At 38.8% G+C, this 13,837-nt stretch overlaps 1 protein-coding gene across 1 annotated transcript in view; it reads left to right on the plus strand.

Moving 5' to 3' along the window:
• Positions 1–13,837, plus strand: part of LOC121303888 (zinc finger protein neuro-d4-like) — a 60,816-nt gene that overhangs the window by 35,672 nt on the left and 11,307 nt on the right. Inside the window, exons 8-9 of the mRNA XM_041234743.1 lie at positions 3,986–3,999; positions 12,546–12,660. Of these exons, the coding sequence (XP_041090677.1) occupies positions 3,986–3,999; positions 12,546–12,660 (129 nt within the window). The remainder of the gene's footprint in view (positions 1–3,985; positions 4,000–12,545; positions 12,661–13,837) is intronic.

Here is a 13,837-nt window from a genome sequence, read left to right on the forward strand (position 1 = left end):
TGTGTTCAGAATGTAGGGAGCGCTAATAATTGTAATGCATTATTCACATGCTTCATTGTAAAAGGAATTTGAAATCTGTCTGATGCTGTGTCTTCCAATCTCATCACAAAGCACGGCACAGTAAGATGTGCTCGGCATTCAGGCCAGGTGTTCTGTACCGGAATTCTCTTTGAGAATAAGAAACCATTTCAGTAGAGTCCAGTAAAAATCTTAACTTGAATGCATTGGTTTGTGCACAAAAACCTGGTCTTGCAATAAAAACAAAAGCAGCAATTATTCTTATTTGCTTTAATGCCCTAAACAATATTGCTGTGAAGCAAATAAACCCAAAAACAAAAATATACATAATATATATATATATATATATATATATATATATATATATATATATATATTTAAACCCAGACTTATTGGTCACATGTTTCTACCAATTCCCAGACAGGCTAGAGTTATCTGATCCATTCTCTAGCTACCATGGGCAGTGTATTCACAGTTGACCACTGAGACGCCAGGAACAAGCAAAGTACAAGAAGCTTGATAACTTGCAAACTCAATCTGTGAAGCAAAATTGCTCTGCGTGTTCTTTACACATAAGTAATTGATGTTTTTTCAATGCGTAAAGCTTATCTGGGGCACTGCACACAAGCCTATTTGGATGCAGGGCTTTGCACTGTACTGTAGATTGCATTTCATTGGTGTAGCTTGTTGACAGAGCAGGGAAAGGGTTGACGCTGGACAATTGAAATCACAGGTCTGTGTCACTTTCACTCAGTCCCTGGAGGCTGAGCAGTGCTGAGGTTTAAAAAGCAGAGCCTTTAAAGTTTTTTTTTTTAACTTTACTAGATTGCTGCATTTACATGTCAGGTTCATGTATCTGAGAAAGCAGTATCACTTATTCGCTAATTTACAAAAAACGTAAATAATACCTTAAGCTTAAAAGATTTGTCTGCACTTCGCCAGAGGCTCTCTTAGCAGCCATTTCTAGTTTCCTTTGTAACCAATAGAAGATCAGCTTTTTCCACAGCCAGCCAATCAGAAGTGGTAGAGGTGGGACGTAAACACTTTTTAAAATGTTTGTGGTTTGGTGCTAGACTTCTGCAATTCAGTTTTCAGAAAACTTATGTGTCTTTCTAGCAACAGAACGAACACAGGAAAAATAAATAAATAAAAACTACTTGTTCAACCAACGAGCAAAGTATATCGGCAAAACTTGTTGTCTGTCACAGAAATCTTGCAGTCCCGGACGTCGGGCGATACGAATTGTACATCCCTGTGGCTTCTGTAATGCTCTTGTGTTCCACTGTATCATAACCCTATTAGAGTTTTATTACACAGACAGCTTTCTAGGTCAGCGTCTCATGTCTAACAGTGAGGAGGCTGGGTGTGAAGGTGATCGTGGTATTGTGAAACCTGCCTTCACTAACCAGTTGATCAGATTACATTTATAAGAAACATTATATAAACATACACATGGGAGTTTTGCAGTGGCAATCAGTTCATTTATTTGCAACTGATTTTGTAAGCTTTATTATCCAGGTGTAGAAAGATGTCTCGTATTCAAATAACCAGATCTAATTTAGAAATCTTTCTTGAATTCGTTCAATTAGGCGATCCTTCCTTCACTAACCTGACTGTTTCAGCAGTCTGCCTTCCTTTAAGCGCCATACCTACTACCCTCTACTTTCTGATACATTTAGAGAACTGCTTATTAAACTGTGATGAAACTTGGTAAGGACATTCTTTAAGGTATAATCCCTCACGGGAATGTGATGGAGATGCACATGTCTGTTCACACATGTCATAGATTTTTTGTTATCTTTGACCCCCTGCCCCGATGGTGCCACACAGTACAATGAAAGTAATGAAGTCTCAAGTACCAGCTGTGGATTAAAAGATAATCCGTGCCTAGCCATGTCTAGGTGAAAGCAATCTCTTTCACTCTTGCCAGCAGGGCTGCTGTGCTGGCACGGGCGGGGCTGACAGGAGCATAGCAGATACTTCACATTGCATTTCATCTTTACAATATTCTTGTTTAGATTCACTTTGTATATTATTTTCTCTTTCAGTTGTCACATCCTGCCAGCTGTTTAAAACAGCTGTTTAAAGCCTCCCATGGCCTCAGTAGAGTTCTCAAACATGTCTTCTCTAAGAGCTCTCAAACATGTCTTCTCTGAGAGCGCTTAAACATGTCTTCTGTAAATGGGGATGTTCTCTGATGTATTTCTCGGGGGTGGGGGGGTAGGTTAGGGTTACCATCTGGTGTGCAGGCTAAATCCAGACATGTTTAGAGACGTTCTGAGGTGTGCTTTAAACTTCAGATGTTTAAGGGGGAACCTTGTTTGCCTGCATATCTATCTATCTATCTATCTATCTATCTATCTATCTATCTATCTATCTAGCTGTGGTTCAGTTCCCATATGGCGTATCCCACCTGTGATTCTCTGACCATCCACAGAAACAGGACCCTTCCATATATTAAAGAGGTATACCTGTTATTTTTTTAACATACACTGTATGGCATTAATTAGCCCTCACAGGCGATATTAGGGATTTTTTATCTATTAGGGAGCCACTGCTCTGGCAGCCGCTCCCCAATCATTATCTACACCACACATCAAACACTGACACCCTGACATTTGACAAAAAACAGATGAAATGTGTGCAAATTAGAAATTAAAAGCGTCCACTAAAATAGAACAGTAATAACAGAACCTGAGAAACGCACAACATGCAAACTGACAGCTTAAAAATGTGTGAATGGATGTGCAAGGTGTGTAAAGTGAATTTATTGAAGACATTCAAACCTGGTCACATTCGAAGCATCTATCATTTTAGCCTTAAATTCCCCTTCTGAGATAATAGCTTTGCAAAATGAACAGTTTTTCTTTCACAAAACGTAGCACATTTTGCAGTAAACATCTTAATTAGTATGATCTTTTCTTCCATTTATCTACTCCAAAATGTTCTCGAAAAAAATAAAAATATTTTCAAAAATGTAAACCCTCTATGCATTTGAAGATCAGCTGACATTTATGCTGTGTTTTGCTCATTTAAGTAAATTCACCCAAAATGTAAATTTCCTTTATTGTTCCAAAACCTGTCTTCTGTCACTTTCAAAACAAGCCCAGTAGTTTGACAGAATTTGGTTATACAAGCGTTGCCAATATTTCTGACAGTCTCCCCCTTCCAACTAAAGCATCAGTGTGCTTGTCTGCAGTTATCGATACAGCAATCACAATGAATTGGGAGCAGGGAGCTGGCGTGGATGGATGCTGTAATATTCACAGCAGGAACTGAAGCATTGAGACAGCTTGGTGTGCTGTAATTCACTTCATTTGTCATGTTGGGGAGTCAGCCTGCAAAGTTATAATTCAGAGCCTTCTCGGTAATAAATCTCCTCTGTTCTCACCTCCTTCTCTCCTCATTAGGCTGCAAGGTGACAGAACTGCACAGTCGATATTTTCACACTTTGATGCACTGACACACTGCCAGAAATACATAGGCTGTTTTTACATATCTTTAAGGGTTGCCAGAGATGCAGTATATATTTCTGTCGACCTTGTGGAATACACTGCATAATGTAAAGTCAAAGCAGCACGATTTTCTCATCTCATACTTTTTATTTATTTACCTTTAAAACTGAAAACGATTGTGGGACAACTTTCAGAAGACTATATTGCCATATCAAATTTACGGATTTGATATAAAAAGTTAAAAGAAGCGACAACAAAAATTCTGTCAGCAGGCATTGGAAAAAACCCTTATTATTATTTAGTAGGTTACACAGATAGAAAATGGAATCCTTGCTGTGCATTACCCGAGTCATTATTCTGTTATTGCCTATTATACAGAGTTTCAAACATTCTTTACATTGATAAGCGCATTTTATTTTGGACTTCAAACGCAAATCACAACATCAGTCTTAATGAGCCTGTCTAAAATGTAATCTAAAAACACATTTAAAAGATGTCTTCATACACAAAAGAGCACACCTCCACGGTTTGTAATAGCACTTTATCATCCGTTAACTGCTGTCCAAGCAGTCTATTATCTTGCAGGGAACGACCACTCGATCCAAGGGAAGCAATTCTCCAAATGCAGCTGTTAAAACTGTACTTTCTGTATAGAAGGAACTCCTGAGTGGAACAGTTACCATACTGCATGAACATTCACAGTGCATCCTCCGTATAGTGCAGTGAATTGCATGAGAAAACTGAATTACAGTCATGTGCTAGAAAGGCATTACTGTCTGGAAACTGGAATCATATGTCTTGTTATTTTTATGCCACCAGTTATTTTTTAGTTTTCTGCAGCCATTAACCTCTCTCTCTCTCTCTCTCTCTCTCTCTCTCTCTCTCTCTCTCTCTCTCTCTCTCTCTCTCTCTCTCTCTCTCTCTCTCTCTCTCTCTCTATATATATATATATATATATATATATATATATATATATATATATATATATATAGTTACAGAGCAGCTTTAAAAGAGCCTTACATCCAGTGCAATTCACACAATCTAATGGAATATTCACACTGATAATGCAATCATAAATGAGTATAGCCACTTAAACCTAACAGCGTTTTCTAGAAGGCTGAAGACAAAAGCAACCTACAGTGTTGCTGTGTCTATGATGTGTTTGCTGCAGAGCATAATTACTTGCCATTGGTTCTTTATGAGTTAAATTCAAATGCTAGGTATGTGATTTTCATGAGGGAAGGGGGGATAGTGAAGGAAGCTGAATAATTCAGACGCCTTGTATATATTTGCATGATGCTGGTCCATGCATTTGTGTCATGTAGGGTTGACTGTTGCAACGCCCTGTTTGCTGGTTTCTCTAATAAGGCATTGTCTCCACTGCAGATGCAAAAGGCAGCTCACAAAAACTAAGAAGAATGAACACTCCTCTCCAATCGTCTTTTCTTTGCACCAGATATAAAAATATTGCTGTTAGCTTTTAAGGCTGTACATGGTCTTGATCCTGCCTATCTTTCTGATCAATTGTCACTGCCTGTACTTTACTTTCTCAGGACACAGGGTTGGCACAATTGTACAAATGACAAAAGAGCTGTTAGCTGCTATGCTCTGAGATGATGGAATGGCTTTTTCAGTCAAGTTAGTTGAGTCAATCTGTTGATGGATAAGGAATCCCCAAGGTCTCCCCTGGTAAAGGCACGACCTTGTGTTGTGCAGGGTGAGTCATGCAGTCAGGGGAGCGCAGGGGTACCAGAGGGTCTCCCCTGGTAAAGGCACGGCCCCATGGTGTACAGGGTGAGTATCCAGTCAGGGGAGTGCAGGGGTACCAGAGGGTCTCCCCTGGTAAAGGCACAGCCGTGTGGTGTGTAGGGTGAGTCAACCAGTCAGGGGAGTGCAGGTTCATGTCCTGCCTGTGCGAAGTCGTCTGTCTTCGATGGGAATTCCAGAGGGAACTCTGCATTGGCTCTGGCGCCCCCGCAGGTTAAGGAGCCACAACCAGCTGGGTCTGTTTCTCCTCATCACGCTACAGTATACAGGTGCCTAGTGAGCTCAAGGGGACACCTGCAGGGCTAGTCTTTGTCCTACAGGGACTCACTGACATCTGCACTCGCGTTCCTGGCTATAAAGAGGCAATTGGCTTGGTCATGGGATCAGAGGAAGCCCACTGACCTTCAGTTTTCTGGAGGTATTGTGGAATTACTGCGGAGGGAATGTACTTGGACCTGAAGTTAAGCACTCTGGGAAGACTTGACTTGAAACTTTGAAAGCACTATATAAATGTAATGTTGTTGTCTTGTCTTCCTGCTACTCACTTTCACTAGAGATTTCAACAGTCTAAATCCAAATATACAGTAGCACAGAAAGGGTTAAGACCGAAAGCATTGTTTAAAAAAATCCTTGATATAAGCAGATACTGATGAAGGTATTATAAATCATTCAAGCGGTTTTCTACAGCATGTTTGAAAAAACAGAGCTCTGTGCAGTTTTAAGTGGTGGCAGATCCCCGATGACTGAACATACAGCAAAAAAAAACAAAAAAAAACATTTTATTTAATGTTTTAGAAACTGCACTTAAACATCACAGTACTTATACCATTACAGTAGGTTCAAACTAAATTATCTGACATTAAACTACACCAATTTGTTACTGTTAATTCTTAACAAGCAATTGGTCCGGTCTTAGATACTACACAAATTAAAAAAGGAATCAGAAGTTGGTCATAAGAACAGAAGAATATTTATGAGCGAGAGGAGGCTATTAGACCATCCATGCTCATCCGGTTCCTAGTAGCTGATTGATTGATCTCAAAACTTTGTCAACTCTTGAATGACCCCAGTGATTCAGCATCAGCAGCATTGTTGGGTAACCCATTCCATCCCCTCACCACTGTCTGTGTGTCTCCAGTATTGAGCTTAAAGTATTGTATGGTGTCATTGTTAAAGACTTCAATCAAGTCTCCCCTAATTCTTCTTTATTCTAGACTAAATACACAGCACATTCCTTCAAGCCCTGGGTTTATGCTGGCTGCTGTATGTTGGACAATTGCTCTTGCTAATGTGTTGACAGGACCTGAAGCTTGTCATGTCACCTCATTACAGGATATACTTTTCGAACAATTGCAAACACCATGGCAGCCCATGGAGTTCCGACACCCTATTGACAGTGTTCTGACAGGTGTCTCTAATTAGTTGTCCAATCCCTGTGTATGTCATGCTCCATGTATTAAGCAGGCTGGTTGGCAGTCATCATTTGGGAAGGCATGCTAAGCAGATGGGACTGCAGTGCATCATCTCATTGTCAATTCAAAGCAAGTTTTTAATGAATACGAAAGGATCTGGAAACAGATTGATACACATGCATACACACACACACACACACAATATATATATATATATATATATATATATATATATATATATATATATATATATATATATATATATATATATATATATATATATATATATATATATATATATAGACAAACACACACACAGAGGACAAATGTCACATTGTATCCATGAATACTGACACTTCACAGAAATTCTGGACAAGATATATAGAATAATAAATAGTCAGGATATATGACTGGGTACAATGTTGCTGACAAATCCTACACTCAGTGAAATGATCATACAGGATATTAGTGTTGGTAAAACAAAAGATGGATTATATTAAAACTCTCAGCTAGGTATGTAAAGTGGATATTTTGCGTTGTGTTATTTTATTTTGTTTCTCTCCCTGAACACAAATACGACTTTGTAAGGTTTATATCAGAAAAGTTTTTTTTTTGCTTGTATTTTCATGTTCTTGCTCTTTTGAAAACGTTTCATTAAATTCTTGTGCTATTGGTCTGGACTACTTGTCGCTTAGTAATTACATCACCATGCATTGGAACAAATAAAATACACCAAAACTGCTCATATCACTGTACTTCCATTACAGAACTCTGACGACCTTTATAAATCTCTCACAGGAAAGCAAATACAGACTGAGTCCTCAGCTGCTTTATAAACGCCTAGTTACATGTTCTATAAACACTTTTGCTGTAGCCTGTTATTATTATTGTATAGATGCATTATTGATTGTTTATAACAGTTTACCAAAGCGTTTAGCTCAAGCGGATCAAAGAATTACACGTTTTGATATTGTCTTAATTTCCCGGTAATTCACAAATTAGGTTGATTTAAGGCTAGACCATGTAGACAGTCCTTTTTCTGTACTGTCCTGTATTAGGTCCCTTCAGTAACTCAGTGTTTTCAATATGATGTCTTGATGTGTGAGTCAGATAGGGAAATAACAAGGGAGCACTGTATAGTTCAGAATTGGGTGTAGAATTGAAAGGGCAATGGGTCCAATCCAAGGTCATATACAAAGATTGTTGGTAAAATGCAAAAGGCAATATCCAGATATTCTCATTTGTAATATGTATAATGTGTGAAAGGGAAGGTTGCCAAATGTAGGTCATGAATTTGTAAGGTTATATTGTTTTACGGTTTTCGCAGATTTCCATGAAAATTACTAAACAGTGTAAATATACATATTTTAGCAATTAAAAATAAACACAGCAAGAATTTGCTTTACAGACACGCCACCTCTCAGTTAGGGACCTGGCAGCTGGTTTACTTTAAGCAGTCTTTGCAAAAATTGGATGTAATATATAATTCATGCTGTCTTTTTTGACACTGTCATTGCCAGATGTATAAAACTAGGATGGTTCTCATTGACAAATCGAAGGCTTTATTACTGGTATTCCTTCGTTTTTAAAGTTCCCAATTATCTTAGTACTTTGGTCAAAAAGGTCAATACTGGCTCTAGTTTGAGATCTCATGCTTCTGATAGTTTGGTAGTCTCAAGGATACAGACACGATCAGGAGAACTGGCTTTTTCTTATCGAAAACCTGGCACACTTTTTCACATGGTTTAAGAATGGAGTTTGATAGCCTCTCATTTTTTGGTTATAAAGAGCAGATTCGGGATTTGCTCAAAACTTCTTGCCATTGATTTTCTTTTAGTCCACATTGAAAAAAATATATAAATAAAACCTGCTGTATTACTTCTCCTTTGTTTATTTGTTGTTATTGTCTAAGGCTGGACCACACAAATATTCAGGAGCTGTCACTGCAGCTGCAGTTTCCCAAGTGGCTTGGTACAGTGAAGTAACCTGATGAAGCTCTGTCAAGAAGACAGAGACACCTCCACAGCCCCTGGGTACTGGACAGGCGTAGTATGCTGTAGTCTTACCTCACACACTGCCATGAAGACAGAAACCTCCACAGCAGACTGTGTCCAACATTGCACCTCCGGTCATCTCAGCTCTCCTTTCATTCTTGTTAAAGGCAGGCCTACGTTTTTAATGTCGGTTTGATATTCATGAAACCTCCCATGACTGGTTCTTTAAAAACAGTATAGAAAGGTTTCCTGGTAGAAGTAATGCAATCAGAGACAATAGGATATGGTAGCAAACCTAAACTTTGTAAATAATGTTGATCAAAAGCAAAGCAGTATATAAATACCAGGGATCAGACACTAGTTTAATGATTTAGACATACAAAAAATTTCAAACTCCACATATTGCATATTGGTTTACCTATATAAACATGAATAAGGGAGTGGCTAAAGGATTTAATCAATGAGATATGGTCTTACAAGAAGGCATCTGTGTTATTTACACTCAAATACAAACTAATGTATTAAAGTCATGGTTTTTGCATAATATAATGAAGAAAAAATAAATTATTTTTTTTAAAGTGTGTACCCCCAATAGTACTCAAAAAAATAAAATAAGTTATTTACAATCTGCTAATCAAGATCATGCAGCAGTCTCTTGACCCAGGGGTTGTACCGACAGAATTGCAAACGTAGACAAAACTGAACCAGATAATTATAGACCAATAAACCTGACTTCTATGATATGGAAACTTATGGAAACTATAATAAGGTCTAAAATGGAAAATTACATATATGGTAACAGTATCCTGGGAGACAGTTAGTATGCTTTTAGGAAAGGGAGATCGTGTCTAACTGACCTGCTTGATTTTTTTTGAGGACATCAACCATGGATAATCGCAAAGCATAGGACATGGTTTAATTAGATTTCCAGAAAGCTTTTGACAAAGTCCCACATAAATGATTAATTCTCAAACTGAATGCTGTAAGGATTCAAGGAAATGCATGCACATGGATTAGGGAGTGGCTAACATGTAGAAAACCACAGGGATCAGTATTTGGTCCTCTGCTATTCCTAATCTACATTAATGACTTAGATTCTGTTATAGTAAGCAAACTTGTTAAATTTGCAGATGACACAAAAATAGAATGAGTGGCAAACACTGTTGCAGCAGCAAAGGTCATTCAAAATGATCTAGACAAGATTCAGAACTGGGCAGACACATGGCAAATGACATTTAATAGAGAAAATTGTAAGGTACTGCATTATAAATATCATATGGGAGATACTGAATTTAAAGAAGGAATCTATGGAAAAGATCTAGGAGTTTATGTTGACTCAAAAATGTTTCATCTAGACAATGTGGGGAAGCTGTAAAAAAGGCCAACAAGATGCTCAGATATATTGTGAAAAGTGTTGAATTCAAATCAAGGGAAGTAAGGTTAAAACTTTACAATTTAGTAAGACCTCATCTTGAATATTGTGTTCAGTTCTGGTCACCTCACTACAAAAAGGATATTGCTGCTCTAGAAAGAGTGCAAAGAAGAGCGACCAGAATTATTCTGGTTTTAAAAGGCATGTCATATGCAGACAAGCTAAAATAATTTAATCTGTTCAGTCTTGAACAAAGAAGAGTTCACTGCGATCTGATTCAAGCATTCAAAAGCCTAAAAGGTATTGACAATGTAGACCCAAGGGACTTTTTCAACCTGAAAAAAGAAACAAGGACCAGAAAGGGGCATTCAGAACAGAAAATAGGAGGCACTTCTTTACACAGAGAACTGTAGGAGTCTGGAACCAACTCCCCAGTAATGCTGTTGAAGCCGACACCCTGGGATCCTTCAAGAAGCTGCTTGATGAGATTCTGGGATCAATGCTACTAACAACCAAACGAGCAAGATGGGCCGAATGGCCTCCTCTCGTATGTAAACTTTCTTATGTTCTCATGTTCTTATTATTTATTGTACTGAAAACATAGTATTGACGACTGTCTTATCTGTGCTAATCCTTTTTTCTGGCAGCCATCTCAAGATACAAGGGGATCAGCTCCCCACTGCAGCAGTTCTGCATGAGAGAACAGCAGTATGACTTTTTATATAAAAGCCATCAACAAAATGCAGACAGAGATAAACATAAACAGAGTGTGGGAGGGAGAACTGCAAACTAGGGGGGAAAGTCTGGCAGTTGATTAAAAAAAATTAACTATCCCCCAAGAAACCCATTCTAAATAACTGATGAGTTCAGATTCGTCCGTGGAGTCCAGCTTTCTGCAACTACAACGGTTTCATGTTTGTGTTTTGCTCTTAAATTAATTTTATTTTAATATTGAATCTCCTTTAGACTGGGCTATTTAACTTAAACGCAGGGCGTTTATAACACAGCTTAATAAAGGGAGGAAAATGCAGGCATGTATTTGTGACTACCCCCTGCTGGCAACAGGATATAGTGAAGACACCGATGTTTACGTAGCACATCACAATTACAGAAGCACTATCCAGTCCTGATGAAACCAGAATGTGTAAATACACTGTAGGCCCCTAGTGTCTCATTCAGTAAAGGCACTACCAGGTGATATGCAGAGTGAGTCAGGTGGTCAGGAGCTTGCTTGTTGGAGTTCTGAGGCGCTCAGTTCCCCGTGGGGTACACTGCATCAGCCCTTGCCCTCTTCTGGCGTGGACAGAAAAATTGCACAACTCAAAGATACAGATGGTGGGAAGCTACATTAAAAGACAAAAGCCCTGCTCAGCGTAGCACATGGCGGACCATAAGGTCAGAGAGCACCGCGCCTTTTCCCCACATGTGATAGGCTCGCTGTGTGTGATGAGAGAACGACCACTTCAATTATTGGACAGAAACCAGTCGGGTTGAAGGGAGTCAACAATTGTTTACAAAGGTATAAATACCCAAAATGGTAAAGTGTTGTCAGTCTTTTCATCTCTTTCGAATTGACTCCATTGATATCCTTGCTTTCTGATACAAACGTATGCACTGAGCTGTACTGAGGCCTTGTCCGAAGTCAGTTTAAATCTCGTGCTCATATGATTTTATTGTATACCTTTCTTGTATATAAGTGATTTTTAATCAAAAACCATTTGTCAGCTTAATTTTTTCACTACAACAGGGGTAAACAGAAACTATCCTCCAAAAAAAACACAGGTACTATATCTATAGTATCTATATACTGTATTTATATGTACATGTCACACATTTGTATCAGCATATCTTGAGAACCGTTCACCCAGTTGTAGGTATGAGCCTACCTTTGCACACTTGAGTCTTATGAAAGTCAACACGGATATCTGTTACTACACATGGTACTAAAGCCATGGCCATGTCCGGTCTTCCTGACATTTTTTTTGTACATGTTTTGTTATTCTGTTGGATGCAAAGCAGGTTGCTGGACTCTTTTTCATGAGGGTCATTTTGAATTGACTGCTGTTTTGAGTCAAGACAGGTACTTTCCTCTGTCTTCTGCTATATATCTAGTGATAAAACAGAGCAGGCTGTAAGGGGTCATTCAAAGGACATCAAAGTGGGGAGCTTAGAGAGTTATTGAATTCTTATTTTGTGGTGTCTGTGTTGGCAAGAGATGATTTATAACCAACGTGGTGGTGTTCTTTAGCATGAATTCTAATAAATATTTGAATTATTATATCTCCTTCAGTCCTGGTGTTCATCTGCATGCAGAAGTCTCAGTGGAGGAGCACGTTTGTGCCTGAGGGGGGATATTTTGGGTTAGTTTGGTTACAGATTGGATAATGCCATCCAACAGGGATTTTCTTGATTGTGATTTGGTTGAAATTGGCTTTGATCAAGCAGCAGTTCTCTCTGTCTGTAGTGAGAGTGCAGCTCTTCTATTGATTCCGCTTCTCAACGGTGCCCAATTCTGTTTTCAGCCAAGAAAGCCCCTGATGGATCGGTCATTCCGAACGGGTATTGTGACTTCTGTTTGGGCGGCTCCAAGAAGACAGGCTGCCCTGAAGACCTGATCTCCTGTGCAGACTGCGGGCGCTCAGGTAAGGGAGCACCTCCTCGGAGCCCAGCCAACTTTATTACATTCACTGGATTACTTTGCATTGCTTGTGATACATTTTCCACCAGTCCACACCTTTTGCTGTGACAGGATAAAAATAATGCCTGTGAATTGATGTGAAGATTCAGAGTTAGCTAGTGATGCTGTTGAGGCAGAATCACTTGGATCCTTTAAGACCCAACACAACAAGGTTTTGAGATCAGTCAGCTACTAGAGCTAAGATTGGCTGAATGGGCCCTATAAAGTTTACAAGAAAGACATTACATTACCTTTGTTGGGTCCTGTGTTGCTTGTTATATTTTTAAACGTGTGGGCTGATGGTACTGAAAGTTTTCTTTTGAAAATTTGAATCACACATCATGGATTAAATCAACCAGGCAATACATTTATAAGGAGCATTTGCAAGAAGAAAGTAAAATGTCTTCTAGGATCACAGTGCGTCCAGATCACACTCCCTACTGCAACAATGCTGGTTTTTCTTTCCCACCCTACAATGCTCATTTCAATGAGAGCACCAGTACTGTTGCAGGTGGGTGTTGTCTGGCCATGGTCTTGATGCTGAACCACTTGGATTCGTTAAGACAGGGCTTCACATTTTGATAAATCAGACACTAAAAACATTAAAAATAAAGACTTACAATTTGTATTATTATTGTATTCACAAACCGTTTCCTCCCGTCTTTAATGAACTCCTGTAGTTGAATCAAGCAACTAAGTTATATATCTCAAGTACTATTAGGCCTCTCAAGGTGTTTTACTTTCATTTTGTAACATTAACCTGATTAAGAAGAATCAGCTAATGCAGGTAGGCTAACTAGAGGGGTGAGCGTTGGTGTTTTCTATAACTCAAGTGTGTTTGCCTCTGTGTACTTTGTTTCATTTTATTTGTTCTCCTTGTGGCGCTCATTGCTTTGACTTCCACGTTGTGGTCGTGAGGTTTCGTGCAGGTTTTAAGGATGGCAGACTGTTGGGCATTGTGTTTGTAGAATGCAGATTTTCCAGTCATTTATACTATGCATTGATCATAGTTCAGCATGGTTTGCCATGTTTTTAAATTTGCTATACTATATGTGCTTTACATGGCTTACCTACACCACAGTAAATATGCATGGAAATTGTGCAGCTCCCATGTTTGTACCATAGTTATCTGTGCATGCCAT

The sequence above is a fragment of the Polyodon spathula genome, chromosome 35 (assembly GCF_017654505.1).
Source record: "Polyodon spathula isolate WHYD16114869_AA chromosome 35, ASM1765450v1, whole genome shotgun sequence".
In the NCBI taxonomy this organism is placed as follows: Eukaryota; Metazoa; Chordata; class Actinopteri; order Acipenseriformes; family Polyodontidae; genus Polyodon; species Polyodon spathula.